General features: G+C 48.9%; 2 protein-coding genes across 2 annotated transcripts; both read right to left on the bottom strand.

The window, feature by feature from the left end:
* Nucleotides 1-842: 842 nt before the first annotated feature.
* LOC109754856 (G-type lectin S-receptor-like serine/threonine-protein kinase B120) lies at nt 843-4,152 on the bottom strand. Its single transcript, XM_073498562.1, has 7 exons — nt 2,853-4,152; nt 2,645-2,746; nt 2,361-2,557; nt 2,045-2,255; nt 1,679-1,916; nt 1,404-1,554; nt 843-1,244 (listed from the first exon to the last, which is right to left on the bottom strand). The coding sequence occupies exons 1-7, from the start codon at nt 4,150-4,152 to the stop codon at nt 939-941; spliced, it is 2,505 nt and encodes an 834-aa protein (XP_073354663.1). The 3' UTR covers nt 843-938.
* Nucleotides 4,153-18,280: 14,128 nt separating this feature from the next.
* On the bottom strand, nt 18,281-21,747 carry LOC109754847 (receptor-like serine/threonine-protein kinase SD1-8). Its single transcript, XM_020313740.3, has 7 exons — nt 20,286-21,747; nt 20,057-20,158; nt 19,762-19,967; nt 19,416-19,626; nt 19,097-19,334; nt 18,813-18,963; nt 18,281-18,682 (listed from the first exon to the last, which is right to left on the bottom strand). Exons 1-7 carry the CDS (start codon nt 21,607-21,609, stop codon nt 18,377-18,379), a joined length of 2,538 nt encoding a protein of 845 aa, XP_020169329.1. The 5' UTR covers nt 21,610-21,747; the 3' UTR covers nt 18,281-18,376.
* Between the last annotated feature and the right edge of the window lie 153 nt (nt 21,748-21,900).

The following is a 21,900-nucleotide window of genomic DNA, read 5'->3' on the forward strand; positions in this document are numbered from 1 at the left end:
TGGATTTTCTATTTGTCACATGCTCTGTCCCCTCAATTTAGAGAGTAATGAGAAAGCTGGTTGGAGAGAACAACAAATCTTCGCCAAGGTAAAAATGGAGAAGAAAATATTTGGCTTGGACAAGGGGGTCATCGATCAGAAACCATAAGTTTGATTTTTGCTCAATGAGTACACATCAACAATATAGCATTACTGTGATCAATGTTATGATACATCTTTTTTGTCCACTATGCTCCTAAGTAAACAATGTCTACTTGATTATTTGTGATTCCGTAGCGTAGCACTAGCACGGGCATCTTACTAGTCTGATAAAAAGACTGAGGTGGAGAAGTAGCTGAGTAGTATTAGACTTTATCTAGTCCAAAAGGCTGAGCTGAACTAGTACTACAGTTGGTGTAGTGAAGCTGGCAAGCATCCCTATAAAAGGGCATATGCATCCATCGTTGTAAATCATTCCACTCCGATCAATTCAACTAGTACTCCTTTCTCAAGTGCAGCTCCATCCGTGTATGTTCGCTAGTGTGTGTGCGTACTTGCTAGTGTGCGCAGCGCAAGCAAGTAGTACCAGCACTTAGCTCTTCCACCGGTCATTCATCAGGATATTAGCTAGCCAGTAGTTTTTGCGCTAACACTGCCAAGGCATCTCTGTTCTTCAGCTTAACTACTTGTTTCTCTGAACCTCTGAATGTGTAATGCATAACTTCTCTGAATAATTTTCAGCGTAAACATGGTAAATATTTCAATTTCAGCAAGACATTCATACCATCCATTTCAAGGCTGATCAACTGAACACTCCTTTATATACGTCTTTCATTTATATCTCTAACAAATGCTCTACAAGTCTGGAGTTTCCCCCAGTAAAAAAACAAAAACTGGAACACTAGGACTAGTGCAGCTTCCTTGTGAAGAATGTTGCAGTTACTACTGTATATACCATACTACCTGCCTTGCAGAACTGTCATGGCCATGGTGTTCCTGGTGTTCTCGAGATCGCTTCTCTGGCTCTTCTCTCCCATCATTTCGATAAAAGCAGGCTGCACCGGCGTCGGGAGGGACAGCGACGACGCGCTTCCGTTCTCCAAGATGGACACGACGGACGACATGAGCGGCCTCCGGCTCGGGTCGTCCTCAACGCAGAGAAGCCCGACGTGGATGCACAGCAAAGCCTCATCCTGTGAACAGCTCCCTGCCATGGATGGATCCACCAGCTTACCTGCCTTCCCTTCCCTCCACAGGCTCCATGCCTACATGAAAAAAAGTATCATATCAACCATTTGTGTGTTTTGTGTATGTGTGTTTGAAGATGAATATGAATTTAGGCATGACATGGACTGAACTGAAAAAGGAAGGAAGGTAACTGCAAAAATTGGCGTGGCAATGCCATTTTTAGTTCAGGGTCGTACATAGACTGTCAGGCTGGGAAACTCCATGATGCCCTCGGTTGTGCTTATCCTGACGCCGCTCATCATCTCCAGCAGCAGCACACCAAAGCTGTACACGTCGGACTTGACAGAGAAGACTCCCTCCGCCGAGTACTCGGGAGCAATGTAGCCACTGTCCACAAGTTTTTTGTGTTGTCAGAAGAGACGCCGAATTTTCGGTGAAATGCTAGCTTGGTACCAACTTTAAAAATATGCTTTTATTTCTGAAAATCCAGTTAAGTGTTGAGGTTACTCACTATGTCCCGACAACGCGCTTGGTGTTGGCTTTGACTTGGTTGTCAGCGAAGATCTTGGCCATGCCAAAGTCGGCGATCTTGGGCCGCATCTCGGCGTCCAGCAGCACGTTGCTGGCCTTGAGGTCCCGATGTATCACCGTCAGCCTCGAGTCCTGGTGGAGGTAGAGCAGCCCCCTGGCCACACCCTTGATGATCCCCAGCCTAGTAGGCCAATCCAAGGCTGATTTCCTCGCACTGTCTGCAACAAATGCCATACACAACTTCAGGAACCATGTAAATAGTTTCATTAACTTGCTTGTGTAAAAACTTGATGAGCGGCTTCTGTCAAGAGTTTCATTAACGTGGACATCTGAACATTATATGTACCAAAGAGAATGGCGTTGAGGCCCTTGTTGGGCAGGTACTCATAGATGAGAAGTTTCTCGGCCTCCTCGGTGCAGCAGCCGAGGAGGCGGACCAGGTTCCGGTGCTGCAACTTGGCGATCAGAATGGCCTCGTTCTTGAACTCCTCTGCTCCCTGGTCCGAGTCCTTGCTCAGCCTCTTCACAGCGACCACCTGACCGCCGTATAGTGTTCCCTTCCCAATGGTAAACAGAAGCAAGTGGACCGAGTGAGATCATGAGTTGCTTTAGTTTGGCGACTGAATTTTGTGCAGGAGATTTTAGGTGACTAAATTTAGTACCTTGTAGACTTTGCCGAAGCCTCCGCGTCCGATCATGAGTGTTTCCGAGAAGTTGCCGGTGGCCGCGACGATGTCGGTGAGCCGTATAGAGGGGAACTCAAGGTCTACCGTGTGATCTCCTTCGATTTCGCTCCATGTGTTTGTGGTTCCCGTCCCGGGCATTAGCTTCTTCTGGCTCACGGTTTTCTTTCTCCTATCTATGCAAGATGTTGTGAGCAACTTTTTCTAAGAATGATTGAGCATTTGAGCATGTCACGTTTAGCGGTAAGAGGAAATTACTGTACCTCTGAATCTCCACAACCATACAAAGAAAATGCATGTGAGCAATAGGACAGATGCTGGCACCGGCAGTGCTATTTTCACTACATTTCTGCTGGACTTTCCACCTCTGTTCGGCAGGGCTAACACCGGCACTGGCAAATTGGTTCGGTTTGATTAAACAGACGAAGTTCGGCAAAAAAATAAAAAAAAATTATGTTTCTGCTGTACCACCTGTGGAGGCAGCAGCAACGGGCACGCGGAGGTAGAGCGTCTCGCCGCCCCAGCCGATCATCTGCGCGTCGACGAGCTCCCCTGCCCACACGATGCACCGGCTCACGTCCCCCATGGCGCTGCTGCTCTGCAGGTTGGCGTACGCCATGCACGAGCAGTTGGCGGCGCACCTCGCCGCGCACTCCTCCGCGCTCCGGTTGCCGGAGTCGAGCGAGAACTTGTCCGGCACGTTCATCGTAGGCATCGCTATGAAACCCACTCCTATGCTGCCGCGTCCGCACGGCGGCAGCGCCTCCTTCCGCCGGCACCCTTGCTCGAAACTGAAAGCTGTCCACTCCGCCGGACTCGCCGGCTCGAAGCCATCGAGGCACCTGCACGCCGCGGGAGCCACCGTAACGTCGCAGTACCCGTACGCACCGCAGTCCCTGTACGTGCTGCACCCGCTCGTCGGCCACGACTGGAGCATGTCCCAGGTCGACGCGGCGCCGTCCAAGCTGAGGAGCTGGAACCTGCCGGAGCTGGTCACCACGTACCGTGTAGGCGCCGCGCCACTGGAAACGGTGATGGCCACGGAGATCTCCTCCTCGGTCAGGACGATCGCCGTGTAGAGTATCGTGCCGGCGCTGACGTACATGCTGGTCACGGCGTGCCCCGTCCAGACGGGCGTGCGCCAGTAGGGGCGCGTCCCGTTCCACATGAGCAGCTGCAGCGACGTGCGGGGGTCCAGGCCGTAGGAAAAGCGCCCCGGCGCCGGGTCGCCGGAGGATTTCCAGGACACGATGCGGTCGCCCTTTCCCGTCCGGCGGCTCAGCCGCATCTTCATCCCCGGAATGAACGTATCCGTCGGGTGGTCGAAGCTCTGCCACAACGCGGGGCCGTTCGCTCGCTGGACGACCAGGTCGCCCTCGTTCGTCAGCACGGCCGCTGCCGGCGCCTGTGGTGATGAACTGACCGCGACGGTCGTGTTCCAGAGCACGCGGCCGTCGGCGTCGGACATGACGAGGCGGGAGTCGTTGGCCAGCGCGAGCGTCGGGGCGCTGGCGGCCGGGGCGCCCCGGTTGGCCACCCAGACGACGGTGCGAGGCCCGGGGATGCCGTTGTACCATATGCCAAGATACCGTCTCGCCGGGCCAGCGGCGTCGTCTGGGGAGAAGAAGCCGAGAGCGAAGGCGCCGCCGTCGGACACGAGGGACTGTCCGGCCAGGAGCTTCTCCCCCACGGCCAGCTGGTCCTTGGCGGACGCGCACAGGAGGAAGAAGGCGACGACGAGGACGAGGACGGCAGAACGTGACCGGTCCATCGATCAACTTCAAGGTGCGTGCAACGAGATCATCAGGAGACTTGATTTTCTACTCCCGGGGCACCTACACAAAGCTAGCTATTTACTCACTCCGTCTCATAATATAAGAGTCAGAATATAAGAGCGTGCAGTGTAAAAAACACTCTTATATTAGAGCATCTTCAACAAACGCGCGATAGCATGGCGCGTTAAAAAAGTTTCGCAGCGCTGAAATAGTGTTTTTGCGCGTGACAGGTTTACCAGACGCACGAGAACACACGAGCACAAGCCGGCGCCTCAAATTTGCAGCCCCATAGCCATCATGCGCTAAATTTACGGCTCCGTTTTTGTGTGTGCTCTATTTTACAACTTTTGTTGAAGCATCGTTGTTTGTCGCGGGCATATTTTCCAGCGCGCGGCTTGTATAGCGCGAGATGCTCTTATAAGACAGAGAAAGTAGCTACGGCCTTGACGTTTCTCTTGGCGGTACGAACGTGATCATTCTTGTCCGAAAGGCGATGTCGCCATTGTAGCTAACCCGACGGTGACGCTACTTTGCGAGTTCATATTGACTAATTTCAGCATGCACCCAGGTGAACTAGTCTTAGTCTGGTCTACTATGTGTGCGCGTTTTACCTACGCGCTAGTGCATAACTCGACCTACCTTGCCCAACAACGGCAGTTTTTTTTAACACATTACAATCACAATTGCTCACGAATATGCACATTGCATCCTATCCGCAGAGATTTTTTTTTCTGCAGTGGAATCAGAAAGATGTATTCGACCAAACGTATTATCTCGACAGTCAGCCAAGAAGCCATTGAACATAAAGCTAAACAAAATGAGATCCATGGGCACTAATACCCATGACATACTCGTTATAGAATAAGCCCACCCAGGTGAGATGAGATCGCGGAAATTCGCCCCGGGCGACGGGAGTGGAACCTGCAAGGTAGCACCAATGTGCCCTCGCCACTGAACAGAAATCTAGAAGGTTCGATCAGCCAACTCTCGGTCACATTCAATTATGCCATTAATAAATAAGATAATTAATAAATAATGATGAGTTGGAACTGGACCGCGACAAGTTTACACCCACACTGTAATTAATAAATAAGATAATACCCCGCGCGTTTTCGTGGGAATTGGTCGATAAATTTTTGGGTTGACAATATGAGGATGAAAATTAAAAATACATATGACTTAATATATTTCGTCATGTATACTTGTAAAATATTTATTGAATATATGTACAATAATTGAACAGAAAACATTTCCCCTTCGTTGGTTTAATGTTGTGTTGTGGTGGATCTTTTCACATGCATAGTTTTCCATACATTTTTTCTAAAATATAGCATACATTTTTCTGAATGTATGATTTTTTTTAAATTAGGCAAATATTTTTTAGCATTGTATAAACAGTTTTCTTAGATGTCACGTATATTATTTTTAAATGCATGACCTTTTTTTTAATGTCAAAATAATAATTCATACGGATGATCAACATTCTTTATACACGTTTAACATCTTTAAATTCATGATTAACATTTTTTTAATTTTACATAAAGTGTTTTTGGTATTATATATTTACACTATTTCAAAATATAAGGCAAAAACAAAAATATAAATGTGAAGAAAAAACTTGGGTGGCGGCAACATGACACGACCATGTGGTTACTGGGCCGGCCCAACAATGGCTTCAGCATGGGACCTTGTGCTAGAGTCGCTACAATACCTCATGGTCTTTTTTTTTTAGAAAAGGCCATCATGGCTAGCTTTATTACGATTAAATAGTAGATACATCGTCTACGAGCTTGCTGACCAAAACGCAGGTGGCTCGTGCAACCAAAAAGAAGAGATCTTATTACAATAACTATGATTCGCTAGCACATGAGCTGCTTGATTAGCAGACCGATAACAATGTTTATAGACGACCTTTCCTATAGCCGTAGCCATATCCACACACTCCGCAAAGATTGCCGTAGCTGCATCCCGCCATCTGGATTGTCCGGTACAAAAGTTGATCACCTGCATAGAATCAGACTCCAGCTCAAGGCGACTGTATCCGAGAGAATTAGCTAGCTCAAGTCCATCTTTCATGGCCATCACGTCGGTTGTGACTACGTCAGCTGCAAAAGGGACAAACCTGCATTTGGCAGCAATAAAATTACCATATGCATCTCTTAGAATAGCTGAGATCGCTCCCATTCCCTCTTCCTCATAGAACGCTGCGTCCACATTTACTTTCACAAAATTTGAATCAGGTTTACTCCATTTTCTGTCTTGTGTTCCACTTGGCTTAGAGAAGGCTTTGTGATAATTGCTTGCAATCGCTAACACTGATATGGGCCAACAGATAATCAGAGGGACTGTCTCATTATGCGTAATGCGTCGCCTAATCCACCATAAATACCAGCAAGCCACTGCCACAACCTGCTTAAAATTCAGAGTTGGTTCGAGCACCATTGGGATATTCGACAAGTCACTAGTAGAAAACAGGCCTTACATTTGGGCCAGATAAGCCCATTAGTCCCGGTTCAGTCATGAACCGGGACCCATAGGCCCATTGGTCCCAGTTCGTGAGGCCAGGAGGTCTGCCGGGCCTCGTGGGGACATTGGTCCCGGTTCGTCGGGCCCCTTTGGTCCCGGTTGGTGGGACGAACCGGGACCAATGGGCCTCGCTCCTGGCCCACCACCATTGGTCCCAGTTGGTGGCCTGAGCCGGGACCAAAGGCTGCCCTTTACTCCCGGTTCATGCCACGAACCGGGACCAATGAACCGGCCAGGGGAGAGGGCTTTTGTGTGTAAAACATTAAAAGCAAAAAGAATTTTCATAAAATAAATAAAAAAGCAAAAAGAAAAGAAAATAAATAAGTAGAAACAAAATAAAATAAATAAGTAGAAACAGAAAAAACTTTAATAAATAAGTAGAAACAAAATAAACTTTAATAAAGTAAAATAAATAAAAATAGCAACAGTAAGTAGAAACAAAATAAAATAAATAAAGCAAAAAAGAAATAATTTTCATAAAATAAATAAAAAAAGCAAAAAAGAAAAGAAAATAAATAAGTAGAAACAAAATAAACTTTAATAAATAAGTAAAAACAAAATAAACTTTTATAAAACCTCTAGTATTATTGAAACTAAAATTATATAAAATTTATGCAACTAAAATTATCAAAGTATTTTCTGTTCAAATCATTAAAAGAAAAAGGAATTTTCATAAAGAATTTTTTTGTTATAAACTAAAATAACAAAATATGCTTTTGAATATAATGATAAAACACAATAATATTCAAAAGCAGGAAAAAGAATCACTCAAAAATCAATGTTTATAGTAAAGTTATTCAAAAACTAGTGATTCACATAAATTTCAAAAAATTCAAATTTAAACTATTCAAATTGGAAAACAAATGGCACTAACAGAAAGTTTATAATTTTTATTACCTAAAAGCAAAAGGAACTAAAAAATAAAGCAAAAACAAAAGAAAATAAATAATGCAAAAAAAAGGAAAAAACTGGGAAAAAAATGCCACCTACTGGGCCACTACGGCCTGAATACGACTAGAAACCCTACCATGGGCCAGGATTCAGGCCCGCAGAAGGTCCAGTAGGCCCAACAGGCATAGCAGTGACAATTAGGCCCGTAAGCCTGCAATCGAGAGGAGCTCGAGAGGGATGCAACAGTGGGGCTTATAAACCACTACTCGCCCCTCTCAACTAGCGAGGTGGGACTAAAGTTTTGGTCACGGGCAGCACGAAGCCTTTGTCCCGGTTGGTGGCACCAACCGGGACTAAAGGTGGGCATTGGTACCGGTTCGTGGCACCAACCGGGACCAATGCCACCCTTTAGTCCCGGTTGATGCCACCAACCGGGACCAATGGCCTCTGCTTCCCGCCCTTTGGGCTGCTGAAAAGAGGCCTTTGGTCCCGGTTGGTGGCACCAACCGGTACCAAAGGGGGGCATTGGTCCCGGTTGGTTCCACGAACCGGGACTAAAGGCTTTGGTATATAATCAAACACTTGTGAAAATTTCACTTCTCATCTCGCAGTTGCCGCTCCGACGACGCCGGCGACATCGACACCGCCAGGCTGCCCCAACGCCGCCCGCCGCCCCCGCCGTCGCCGTCGCCGTCGCCCGCGCCCTCGCCGTCGCCCTCGCCCGACGCCGTTGCCTCCTCGAGCACTGCCCCGACGCTCTCGCCGCCGGCCCGCGGTCGCCCTCGTCGTCGTCGGCCCGCGGTCGCCCTCGTCGTCGTCGCCCGCTCCTCGTCGCCGTCGCCCGCGCCCTTGCCCTACCCCGACGCGCCGCCCCGGCACGTGCCCCTGTCCCGACGCGCCGCCCCACGCCCCCGGCCTGCCCCGACCACACGCCGCCGCCACGTTCGGTCCGGCCGGCTTCCTCTCTGTTTTTTTTCCAGATTTTTTGTTCATATATATGATGATTTGTTTTTTGCATTTTTATAAAAATGTATATATGTATGTATGTTTTCTGTGTATATATGTTCATATATGAAAAAGTTAGATTTTTAGAAAAAATTTATATATGTATGTTCTCTGATTTAGTGCATTTTCGTTTAGTTTCATTTTTAGAAAAGTTTTATATATTTAGGAAGAAGGAAGAGAAGGAAGAAGGAAGAAGAAGAAAAAGTTTTATATATGGAATAGTTACGTTTTTAGAAAAAATTTATATATCTAGCAAGGAAGAAGGAAGAAGAAAAAAAACTTTTATATATGCAAAAGTTACATTTTAGAAAAGTTTTATCTAGGAAGAAGGAAGAAGGAAGAAGAAGAAAAAGGAAAATAATAAGAAGAGGAAGAAGGAGAAGAAGAGGAGAGGAAGAAGAGGAGAAATAAATAAGAAGAGGAAAAAAATAGGAGAAGAAGAAAGGAATAGAAGAGAAGAAGAAAAAATAGAGTAATTTCTATTTTTTTTCTTCTTCACCTCTATTCCTTTCTTCTTCTCCTTTTTTTCTTTTTTCTTTTTCTTTATCGGGTATGTCGTTGTCGATATACCACCTCCCCGATAACTTCGACATGAGGGGGGGGGTCGATATACCACCTCCCCGATAACTTCAACATGAGGGGGGGGGGTCGATATACCCCCTCCCCGATAACTTCGACATGAGGAGGAATAGAGGGTCGAGGGGTCGAGGGTTCGAGGGTCGTCGAGGGTTAGAGGGTTGAGGGGTCGAGGGTTCGAGGGTTCTAGGAATATGCAAAAGTTAGAATTTTTAATGTTCATAGAATTTTTTTGGTGATATTATTGTCGAATATGCAAATGTTTGTATGTTCATATGTAAAGAATATGTCAATTTTTTTGTAGTAGATGATGATGATGATGATCTATGAAAACTTGGTCAATTTTTTCTATTGTAATTTTGTTCGATGAATGTTTTCTGTTAAAACTCGTATTAAGTTTGTTCGATGAATGTTTCATGGGAGAGAGGGAGTAAAAACTCATCAGACATGAGGGTGGAGGAGTCCCCCTCCGGTTCCTAACTCTCTCAGGAATTCAACATATATTCAACATGAGGGGGTGAAAGATCGTGGATGTCGCCTAGAGGGGGGGGGGGGGTTGAATAGGCATAATTACGGTTTAGGTATGAACAAATGCGGAATAAACCTAGCGGTTAATTTGACAAGCACAAAACCTACAACAACTAGGCTCACCTATGTGCACCAACAACTTATGCTAAGTAAGATAAACAACTAAGTAATAGCAAGATATATGACAAGAAACATATGGCTATCACAAAGTAAAGTGCATAAGTAAAGGGCTCGGGTAAGAGATAACCGAGGCACGCGGAGACGACGATGTATCCCGAAGTTCACACCCTTGCGGATGCTAATCTCCGTTTGGAGCGGTGTGGAGGCACAACACTCCCCAAGAAGCCACTAGGGCCACCGTAATCTCCTCACGCCCTCGCACAATGCAAGATGCCGTGATTCCACTAAGGGACCCTTGAGGGCGGTCACCAAACCCGTACAAATGGCAACCCTTGGGGGCGGTCACCGGACCCGTACACTTTGGCAACCCTTGGGGGCGGTCACCGGTACCCGTCAAATTGCTCGAGGCTATCTCCACAACCTAATTGGAGACCCCGACGCTTGCCCAGAGCTTTACACCACAATGATTGAGCTCCGAACACCACAAACCGTCTAGGGCGCCAAAGCACCCAAGAGGAACAAGCTCAAGGGTACCAAGCACCCAAGAGTAATAAGCTTCTCAACTTGTAACTTCCACGTATCACGTGGAGAACTCAAACCGATGCACCAAATGCAATGGCAAGGGCACATGGAGTGCCCAAGTCCTTCTCCCCCAAATCCCGCCAAATCAACTAATGCTAGGGAGGAAAATGAGAGGAAGAACGAAGAAGAGAACACAAAGAACTCCAAGATCTAGATCCAAAGGGTTCCCCCCACATAGAGGAGAAAGTGATTGGTGGAAATGTGGATCTAGATCTCCTCTCTCTTTTCCCTCAAAACTAGCAAGAATCCATGGAGGGATTGAGAGTTAGCAAGCTCGAAGAAGGTCAACAATGGGGGAAGAACACGAGCTCAAAGGATAAGGTTCATTGGGGAAGAAGACCCCCTTTTATAGGAGGAAAAAAATCCAACCGTTATGTGCTTAGCCCGCACACGAGCGGTACTACCGCTCGGGCGGAAGAAGTAGGGAAAAGGAGGAACAAAACATGAACCTTGGGGCGGTAGTACCGCTTATAAGCAGTACTACCGCTCACCCTAGCGGTACTACCGCTGGGGGAGCAGAACACGGGACCAAAAAGAGACAGGGCAAAGCAGAGTACGGCGACAGTAATGCAATAGCGGTACTACCGCCCGACCGGAGCGGTACTACCGCCCAATCGGGGTGGTACTACCGCTTATAGGCGGAGCTGCCATGCCTTACTGCCGTGCAACTACTGCTAAACCCGACACGAAAAGTGCAAGACCCAAAATCGAGGCGGCAGTAGAGTGGTACTGAAGCGGTACTTCCGCTTGACGCTACAAGCGGTACTACCGCTGCCACCGCGGTACTACCGCAGGGAGAGAAATAGAACTGCCATAACTTCTTCATATGAGCTCTGAATTGAGCAAACTCAAGCTTGTTGGATAGAGGAAGACTAATGGTTATAGTAAGAAGAGGCAGGGGATGTATGCCTAAAATATAGAGGAGAGAAACCTCCAACCGAGAAGAACCGGCATAACCTCCAACATCGAAAACATCATAGAATATGCAAGTGAACTCCGTTTTCGATGAACTCGAGCTTGTCATGAAAATGACCATAAGCTCCAAATCTCACAAGGAGAAGAACCAAACAAGAACCAATAAAGATGATGCAAGGATGCAATGGTTTGAGCTCTCTATGAACGATACGATCAAGCTACTCATCGAGAGCCCCCTTGATAGTACAACAATCGATCCTATAACCCGGTCTCCCACAACTACCATGAGACCGGTAAAATAGAAAACCTATCAAGGGCAAACCTTTACCTTGCACATGGTTCACTTGAGCTAGATGATGACGATCTTGAATCCCTCAAGTTGGACCACCTTTCTTGATTGCGTTGGCTCGATCAAGACTGGTTGATTGCTCCCCCATACTCCACTATGGGTGAGCCACTCTTCCGCACATCTTCACAAGTCCATTGTCACCACAATGGACGGCAAGCTTCAAGCATTTGATCTCTTCGTGATGCTTCACTTGAACTTGCACACCACAACCTAACCCCACAAAGAACTCTCACGAAGATCATGGGTTAGTACACAAAGCGTAATTGACAATGCTTACCATACCATGGGATCGCTTGATCCCTCTCGGTACATCTTTTACGCTTTGTGTGTTGATCAACTTGATTCACTCTTTGACTTAGTCTTGATCAACCTCTCACATGACTAATCTTTAGGTAATTCCTTGAATGGCACCTTGGTCATCACAAACTCTCCTTGAAACCAACAAATGGACTCCAAGAAAAGCCTATGGACAAATCCTTCAAATAAAACTCAAGGCAACCATTAGTCCATAGAGATTGTCATCAATTACCAAAACCACACATGGGGGCACCGCATGTCCTTTCAGGGGGGGTCGATACCCCCTCCCCGATAACTTCGACATGAGGGGGGGGGGTCGATATACCCCCTCCTTGATAACATTTTTTCCCATGTATGTATGTCGTCGTTGTCGATATACCCCCTCCTTTACCAAGTTAAAAGAGCGTTGTCGTCGAGGCCACCCTGAACCCTTTAAGCGTTGCCGAGGCCACCCCATACCCTAGAGAAGTGTCGAGGCCATTAATTAATATAATTCCTTGTTGTGAATAGCTATAGCTAGGTCTACATTTGCCACTAATATATCCATCTGTCATGTTTGTATAATAATTGCCATGCTGTAATATTTGCAGAAACTATGGAGCACGGCCGAGACGAGGAAGCAGAACGGGTGTTGGGGGACATAATCGCAGCCGGAGCTGATGTCATGTCGTATCTCAACGAAACCGATGGTATGGAAGCAGAGGGTGAAGAAGCAGGCTACGGTTATCGAACAACGGAGGAGGAAGGACATGATTATGATGGCTCCGGTGACCGAATGTCGGTGCAAGAAGGAGGCCGTGACGACGTCTCCGATGACCGAACAGAGTCCGGCCAGGTATATATATTAATTAAGCCTGTGCTGACTAGCTAATTGATGCATTCATTGTTTTGGTATCTATACATATTAACTCTCGTCTTTCTTCTTATTTCTAGCCCTCCCGATCGAGCACAACTTCGGTAAAGAGACGAGGACCGAAGAAAAAATTGCGCTCAGATGAAAGGTTCACGATCATAGCAATCGCGCGCGATGGCCAACCGATTGAACCCCACCGGACCAAGGAGGCATTTACTGCTCAGTGCGGGGTTCTTGTTAGGGACATGATCCCGATCAGCATCGAGCTATGGAATCAGCCTAAGGATGAAGAGCTTCAAGTTTCTTTTGTCGAAGATAGACAGAAAGATGATCTTTGGAAAGCGCTGAAGGTAAATTTCACCCTACCGGAAGAGGAGGTTCCGGAGAATCCAGTTAAGGAGCCAACGATCAAGTCCTTTGCGTTCAAGAAGATGGCAGATCTATTCAGGAGGTGGAAGAATGAGCTGAAAGCAAAGTTTGTCGACAAAAATAAGACACCAGAATTCGTCGGCCGATTTGAGAAGCTCAGAGATCAATGGGACGCATTTGTGGCCAACAAGACATCGGAGAGGAGTAAGAAGATGTCAGCGATAAACAAGATAAATGCTGCGAAGAAGGAGCATCACCATCGCACGGGGTCAGGTGGCTACCTCAAAGCCCGACCGTTGTGGGCCAAGGCGGAGAACGACCTGCTTGATAAAGGGTCGAACCAGAGACATTGAACTGGCCAGACCGTTGCTGGACTTGGTTCTTTGGGGTTGGCGGAACCTTGGACCCTGTAACAGGGAAGTGCGTTTCGACGAGGGAGCAATTGTGAATACCCCTCACGAAGCTTCAGCACTATATTAATGCAGTGCAGGTAGGGACGTTCGTTCCAGACAGAGAAAAGGACGAGCTCACAATGGCCCTCGGGAATCCTGAGCACCCTGGACGGACACGAGGCACGCCAGGCTCCGTTCCGTGGAAGGCTGGGTTTCCGGACGCGGGCGGTTACAAATGCCAAGAGAGGAGGAGGAAGGTGGAGCAGAGCGAACTGGAGGAGCTGCACGCAAAGGTATAGAAGCTAGAGGAACGAGATGCAGTTCGAAGCAAGCGACCTGCCGAAGCTACCCCGCCATCTCAGCGGAGAAGCAGCGTGGCTTCCACCGAGCTGCTTCAGCTGGAGCCTGTCTTCACGGCTCCTGCTAGCTATCCCGTGGATACTATCACGGAGTCTCAACATTGCCACCTTATGACGCAATGGCAGAAGTTCAAAGTCAAGGCGGCTGTCGGCTCTGTTAGACCTCCTGAACCCGGTGCAACTTTTCACTGCCGTCCAATTCCAGAAGGATATGCTAGGGTGACGGTGGAAGAAATAGCGGAGGGATTTGAGGAGCTCGTGCTTGACCACCCTACCGGTGAAGGGGAGACTTGGCTAGGTTCTGCTTTGAAGACTCCATGCCTATGGCGGAAGGAGCTCAACAACCTTCCGAACTGGACGCCTCCGCCTCCTCCTCCTCCACCGGCGAGTCAGGGCACTCCGCCTCCTCCTCCGCCTGCTCCTCCGACGAGTGATCAGGGCACTCCGCCTCCTTCTCAGGCGCGTGGCGGCACTCCGCCTCCTCCTCCGCCTGCTCCTCCGGCAAGTGATCAGGGCACTCTGCCTCCTTCTCCGGCGTGTGGCGGCACTCCGCCTCCTTCTCCGCCTGCGCCGGCGCCCGACCAGCCAACCTCCTCCTTCTCCGCCTCGTCAGCAAGGGCGGAAGAGACCAGCCGCCGCTCCGGCTGCTCTGGCGCATCGTAGTCCTTCTCCTCCGCCTCGTAAGCAACTAAAGAAGAAAGCCGCAGCCGCTCGGCCTGCTCCGGCGTCTAGCAGTACAGGCGGGAGGCATTACAGATTCGGTCCATCTCTCGAGACTCCAGAGAAGTTACCATACGAGATGACCGAGAAGGAAAACGAGGAGATCTGTCAAGCCCAAGTGAAGGACTACTTCGCAACGCAAAGAGCTAAGAGACATCCACCTCCGGAGGAGAAGATAGATCCGGTGAAAGCGAAGCGCACTTTGGATGCCCTGCAGCGACCACCATCGTCTCCGCTGCAAACCAACTATGAGCGCATTACTGAAAAGACATATAAGGAAGCGAAGCGGTCGGGAAGTACTTGCAGTGACAAAAGGTTACAAGAACGAAGAACTGGGAAAAAAATTCCCCAGCTCGGCGAACAAGCGAACCAATCGTGCCCCCCGCTCAAGGTGTCTAGCGATATCGTCGCTAATCATCCGGGAATCTTGCCCAGTACCAATCCTGGAGATTACGACGATGTACATTTTGATATAATGGAGGTGGACGAATTCAAATACGAGTACGGGAAGCCTCTCGTCAAAGATGGAACTACTCTAACAACGATGATGCGAAGATTCCATGATTGGTACATGGAAACCTGCAGAAAGCAGTCAGCTGGGAAGAAAATCGATACTTTAACGCTGAAAGTTAAAGAGGATCAACATGACCTCATTGGAATTGAGGAGTTGTCTGTTCCATTTGAGGAGTTCTTCCAGTTTTTCAATCTAAAGGCCCTCGATAAATTAACGGTCACTTGCTACTGTCTGTAAGTACTACTTCTGTCATTAAGTCTCTATATATAACTCAGCTCTTTCATTGCATGTATATATAATTATTCTCACTATATTATGTAGATTAAAGATCGTAGAATGCAGAAAAGTTGAAATGTATGATATTTGGTTCATTAACACAAATTTCATAGATGAATTTACGGTTAAATTTCATGCCGAAGAAACCAAGGAGAACTTGCTACGATCGTTGGTAATAAATCAAAACAAAGATACAATACTCTTTCCTTACAACTTCAAGTGAGTGTTACTGTCTTGTACACATTCGGTTTCCCTTAATTATTAGTCGAGGTTATAGTAATTAATGTAATTGATGAGTTATATGCGTGCGCAGTTTCCACTATATTCTCCTAGAGATTAAGCTTGACCAGGGTCTAGTAAGCGTCTTAGACTCGAGACGAAAAGATCGCGAGGAATATGCGGACATGTCTAAAATGCTCGAGAAGTAAGTTGAATCGATCATTATCGCACCATATCGGCAACTTTGTTCATTTCATGATATCAAGTAATTGTTTCTTTATCTCGCAGGGTTTGGGAAGTATTCACCGCACAAGTTTCGGGACTGCTGCGGGATCTGCGATGGAAATTCCCGAAAGTAAGTACTACTAGCTAGCTAGTTCCGCGCATCTCCCGTTGATTCTAGCTACTTTCATCAATGCCATTTATAAAGCTTCATTATCAGTTTGGTTGACCTCTATTTCTCGTAAAGTACTTGTGGCAGGAACCCGAGAATAATTACTGTGGATACTACGTCTGCGAGTTCATCTACAACGCGACGGCCAAGAATAGGCGGGGCTACTCTAAAAGACAATATGAAGTGCGTAAGCAAAAATATTCACAAGTTTATTTTATTACCATCATTTCTGTTGAGTTTCATTCATATATATTTATTGACCCCCTTATTCAAATTAGATGTGGGAGATGCGGAATGAACTCCTACCACAAGATCGCATGCGAGCAATTCAAGAGGAATTGGCTGGATTCTTTCTTGACCACGTCATCAATAAAGCCGGAGAATACCACCATGCATGTGGAAATTGAGTTCATATGTTAGGGTATTGTAAGAGATTTTGCACACATATATATATATATATATATATATATATATATATATATATATATATATATATATATATATATATATATATATATATATATAGCCAGTACTGTCGGTAAGATATACGAAAACTTGTTGTTCGATCAATCTCTCGGAGAGAAGGAGAGGTCGATCACCTCTCTCTGTATATGTTCTTGACGATCTTCTGTACTTAATAGTTTCCTTCATTTGCTTACTCGCTAGCTAGCGTGTCGAGTCCTCTCTATACGTAGCGTCGACCAAGCACGGAGATAAGAGAGGACACTTCTCTCTATTAGCTAGTTAACACAATATATGAAACCCCTAAATTAACCCTACAAAACCCCCCAACCCCCCCTCCCCCCCTTTCAGAAAAAAACCCAGCCCCTGAAATGCTGACACGTGGATGGCTTTTGGTCCCGGTTGGTGGCACCAACAGGGAAAAAAGGCCCCCCTACCTGGGCAAGCGGCAACGGCCACGTGGAGCCCCATCTGTCTCGGTTCCTGGGCGAACCGGGACTAAATGGACAGGGCTTTAGTAACGATCGTTTTGTCCCGGTTCGGAAACCGGGACAAATGGCCCTCACGAACCGGGACGAATGTGGTTTTCCTACTAGTGAGTTCAGCAAAAACTCCAAAACCGCGGACCCTGATCTGTCCACTACTGTTGCCTGGTTAATTACTTCAGTTAGCCGCAAGTGCTGCCACATCTCCTTTGCATGGGTGCATGTGAATAGCAAATGATGTAGGTCTTCTGCTCCTTGATGGCAGATCGGACAGGCTCCGTCACTACCAATATGTCTGTTCATTAGTATGGATTTCATGTGAATAGCAAATGATGTATGTCTGTTCATTAGTACCTCAGGGTCTTGATTGGTCCGAGACAACTGTCAGTTGAGACCATTCAGATCACTCTAACCACGTACCCTCGCGGGTATCTTCTTTTTTTTCGCGAATACGCAAATCTTGTGTATCATTGCATTGATAGGAGTAGAAAGATTATAAATAAAGGTACAACACATGACACGAACGCATACAGACATGAACATGATGTCCGGAGCAGAGAGACAAGGGATGCTCAACCCGAACTGAGGATACATCACAGCTAAACCAACCAAACCCGAACCAAGAATGGCAATGCCGAACCAGGAAGAATTTCAACATCACCTAAGCCAAAACGGGGGACACCGCGAGCAAACAAGATAGCGCCTTCAAGAAGGAAGTCGACGCCAAGACGCCGTCGCCATCCGGTCCGGAGGAACCAGACCTAGGGTTTCCCCTGAGCTTGAAGAGGGGCGCAGCTGAGGGCCTTGACAGCGCCTCCAAGAAGGAAAACGACATCCGTAGACGCCGTCGCTGCTAGCATTGGCAAGCCAAGCAAGGATTTCTCCTAGGCCTGAGGCTGAACAATCCCATAGCCGCCTTAACAAGACCCACGCTTACGACCTACCTCTACCTCAACCTCTGGGGCATTCATGGCACTTTGCCCTACATCTACCTCGACCACCGGGACAGATCTCTCTCGAAATGACTATCGGCGACACCCAAAAACTACTGGGCTGAAACCATCACATTTGAGGTCGGCGACGTCGAAGGCATCTATGTTCTTCTGCTTAACTACTTGTTTCTCTGAACCTTTGAATGTCTAATGCATAACTTCTCTGAATATTTTTTCAGTCTAGCATGGTAAATATTTCAATTTCAGCAAGACATTCATACCATCCATTTCAAGGCTGATCAACTGAACACTCCTTTATATACGTCTTTCATTTATATCTCTAACAAATGCTCTACAAGTCTGGAGTTTCCCCCAGTAAAAAAACAAAAACTGGAACACTAGGACTAGTGCAGCTTCCTTGTGAAGAATGTTGCAGTTACTACTGTATATACCATACTACCTGCCTTGCAGAACTGTCATGGCCATGGTGTTCCTGGTGTTCTCGAGATCGCTTCTCTGGCTCTTCTCTCCCATCATTTCGATAAAAGCAGGCTGCACCGGCGTCGGGAGGGACAGCGACGACGCGCTTCCGTTCTCCAAGATGGACACGACGGACGACATGAGCGGCCTCCGGCTCGGGTCGTCCTCAACGCAGAGAAGCCCGACGTGGATGCACAGCGAAGCCTCATCCTGTGAGCAGCCCCCTGCCATGGATGGATCCACCAGCTTCCCTGCCTTTCCTTCCCTCCACAGGCTCCATGCCTAGATGAAAATAATAATAATCAGATCAACCATTTATATGTATGTGTTTTTTTTCAAAAGATGAATATGATTTGGGCATGGCATGGACTGAAATGAAAAAGGCATTGGCAGTTTTAGTTCGGGTGCTTACATAGATTATGAGGCTGGGAAACTCCATGATGCCCTCGGTTGCGCTTACCCTGATGCCACTCACAATCTCCAGCAGCAGCACGCCGAAGCTGTACACGTCGGACTTGACGGAGAAGACGCCCTCCGTCGAGTACTCGGGGGCAATGTAGCCACTGTCCACACATTGCTTTTTCGTCAGAATAGGTGCCACATGCATTTTTCTGTTAAATGCTAACTGCTGTATCAACTTAAAACAGAAATACTTTTTCCTTTCAGAAAATGCAGTCAGGTGTTGAGGTTACTCACTATGTTCCGACGACTTTCCGGGTGTTGGCTTTCACCTGGTTGTCACCGAAGATCTTGGCCATGCCGAAGTCGGCGATCTTGGGCCGCATCTCCGCGTCCAGCAGCACGTTACTGGCCTTGAGGTCCCTGTGTATCACCGTCAGCCTGGAGTCCTGGTGCAGGTAGAGAAGCCCCCTCGCCACGCCCTTGATGATGCCTAGTCGCGTCGGCCAGTCCAGCACCGCTTTCCTAGCACGGTCTGCAGAAACGAAACGTGAGAAACCATGGCAAAAAAAATAAATTCAGTTACTTACTTGAGCTATATGAACATTGTATGTACCAAAGAGGATAGCGTCGAGGCCTTTGTTGGGCAAATACTCGTAAATGAGCAGCTTCTCGGCCCCCTCGGTGCAGCAGCCGAGGAGGCGGACCAGGTTCCGGTGCTGCAGCTTGGCGATCAGAGTCGCCTCGTTCTTGAACTCCTCTGCTCCCTGCTCTGAATCCTTGCTCAGCCTCTTCACAGCGACCACCTGACCGCCGTCTAGTTTTGCCTTCCCAATGGTAAACAGAAACAAGTAGTTGAGTGAGACCCTGATTTTATTTATTTATTTGGCCACTGAATTTTGTGCTAAACTGACAGAACATCCAAGTTCAGGTGACTGATAGACAGGTAAAAGATAGTATACCTTGTAGACCTTGCCGAAGCCTCCGCGGCCGATCATGAGGGCCTTGGAGAAGTTGCCCGTGGCGGCGACGATGTCGGCGAATCGTATGGACGGGAACTCGAGGTCTCCGGTGTGATCTCCTTCACCGATTTCGCTCGACGTGTTTGTGGTCCCCGTCCTTGTCCCGGGCATTAGCGTCTTCTGGCTCTCGGTTTTCCTTCTCTTGTCTGTAAAAATTGTTGTGATGAGCATCTTGTCTAAGAATGAAATGGTTGGGCATGGCATGTTTAGAGGTAAGAAAATGTAACTGTGCTACCTCTGAATCTGCAGAACCATAGAAATAAAATGCATGTCAGCAGCAGCACAGCTGCTGACACCGGCACTGCAATCTTCACTGCATTTCTGCTGGCCTTTCCACCTGCACAGGCAAATACAGGGCCAAAGTTTCATGAAACAACCAATTTGGTCATAGGGGCGAATGTTTTCGGTTTGAATTCAGAAAATTTCAACAGAATTCAGAAAAAGAAGTTATATTCGTGTTGTACCTGGCCAAGTGGAAGCAGCAGCGACGGGCACGCGGAGGTAGAGCGTCTCGCCGCCCCAGCGCGGGCCGATCATCTGCGCGTCGACCAGCTCCCCTGCCCACACGATGCACCGGCTCAGTTCCCCCTTGGCGCTGCTGCTCTGCAGGTTGGCGTACGCGTACGCCTCGCACGAGCAGTTGGCGGCGCACCTCGCCGCGCACTCCTCCGCGCTCCGGTTGCCGGCGTCCAGCGAGAACTTGTCCGGCACCTTCATGGTCGGCATCGCCACGAAACCCACCCCCATGCCGCCGCCGCAAGGCGGCAGCGCCTCCTTCCGCCGGCACCCCTGCTCGAACCTGCCTGCGCCCCACTCCGTTGGGCTCGCCGGCTCGAAGCCGTCGAGGCACCTGCACGCCGCCGGCGCCGCGGTGACGTCGCAGTACCCGTACGCGCCGCAGCGCTTGTATGTGCTGCACCCGCTCGACGGCCACGACAGGAGCGTGGCCCACGCCGACACGGTGCTGTTCCAGCTAAGGAGCTGGAACCTGCCGGAGCTGGTCACCACGTACCGCGTGGGCGCCGCGCCGCCGGAGAGGGTGAAGGCGATGGAGATCTCCTCCTCGGTGTCGACGATCGCCGTGTAGAGTACCGTGCCGGCGCTGAGGTACATGCTGGCGACGGCGTACCCCTTCCACACGGGCGTGCGCCAGTAGGGCCGCGTGCCGTTCCACATGAGCAGCTGCAGCGACGTGCCGGGGTCCAGGCCGTAGGAGAAGCTCCCCGCCGCCGGGTCGCCGGGGGATTTCCAGGACACGATCCGGTTGCCCTCCCCCGTTAGGTGGCTCAGCCGCACCTTCATCCCCGGGACGAACGTGTCCGTCGGGTGGTCGAAGCTCTGCCACACCACCGTGCCGTTCGGCGACCGGACGACCAGGTTGCCCTCGTTCGTCAGCAGGGCCGGCGGCGGCGACGAGGACGAGGAGGACGAGCCGCCCGAGCCGGGAGTCCTCCAGAGCACGCGGCCGTCGGCGTCGGACACGACGAGGCTAGAGTCGTTGGCCAGCGCGAGCGTCGGGGAGCCGGCGGCCGGGGCCTCCCGGTTGCCCACCCAGACCACGGTGCGGGGCCCGGACATGCCGTTATACCATATGCCAAGATACCGTCTCGCGGGGCCGGCGGCGTCGTCCGGGGAGAAGAAGCCGAGAGCGAAGGCGCCGCCATCGGACACGAGGGTTTGCACCTCAAGGAGTCTCTCGCCGACGGCCAGCTGGTCCTCGGCGGACGCGGACGGGAAGCAGATGGCGACGGCGAGGACGAGGACGGCGACGGAACGTGACAGGTCCATCGATCAGGTTCAAGGTGCGTGCAAGCACATTAGCTTCGGCGACGCTTGGAGCGCGATCAGTGAAGGTCGCTAGCTACCGCCTTGACATTTGATCATTCTTGTTCTTGGCCTGCAAGGCGCGCGATGTAGCCTAGCCAGCCACACGGTGACGCGAGCTTGTGAATTCATATTGACTAGTTTCAGCATGAACCCACGGAGGTGCAGTGCACATGGGCGCAGGTGAACTGGTCTGGTCTACTGTGTGTGCGCGTGACGCGCAAGTGCATACCGCGACCTACCTTGTCCAACAAC

This window comes from Aegilops tauschii, chromosome 5 (assembly GCF_002575655.3).
Source record: "Aegilops tauschii subsp. strangulata cultivar AL8/78 chromosome 5, Aet v6.0, whole genome shotgun sequence".
Classification (NCBI taxonomy): Eukaryota; Viridiplantae; Streptophyta; class Magnoliopsida; order Poales; family Poaceae; genus Aegilops; species Aegilops tauschii.

What these genes read in the sequence shown, in the direction of transcription:
- LOC109754856 (XM_073498562.1), bottom strand. Translation starts at nt 4,152, where the DNA reads ATGGACCGGTCACGTTCTGCCGTCCTCGTCCTCGTCGTCGCCTTCTTC. An exon ending in ATGGTTGTGGAGATTCAGAG is followed by an intron (nt 2,558 to 2,644) that starts GTACAGTAATTT and finishes CATCTTGCATAG; the next exon opens with ATAGGAGAAAGAAAACCGTG. An exon ending in CCTCAACGCCATTCTCTTTG is followed by an intron (nt 1,917 to 2,044) that starts GTACATATAATG and finishes CATTTGTTGCAG; the next exon opens with ACAGTGCGAGGAAATCAGCC.
- LOC109754847 (XM_020313740.3), bottom strand. Translation starts at nt 21,609, where the DNA reads ATGGACCTGTCACGTTCCGTCGCCGTCCTCGTCCTCGCCGTCGCCATC. An exon ending in TGCTGCTTCCACTTGGCCAG is followed by an intron (nt 20,159 to 20,285) that starts GTACAACACGAA and finishes TTGCCTGTGCAG; the next exon opens with GTGGAAAGGCCAGCAGAAAT. An exon ending in CCTCGACGCTATCCTCTTTG is followed by an intron (nt 19,335 to 19,415) that starts GTACATACAATG and finishes TCGTTTCTGCAG; the next exon opens with ACCGTGCTAGGAAAGCGGTG.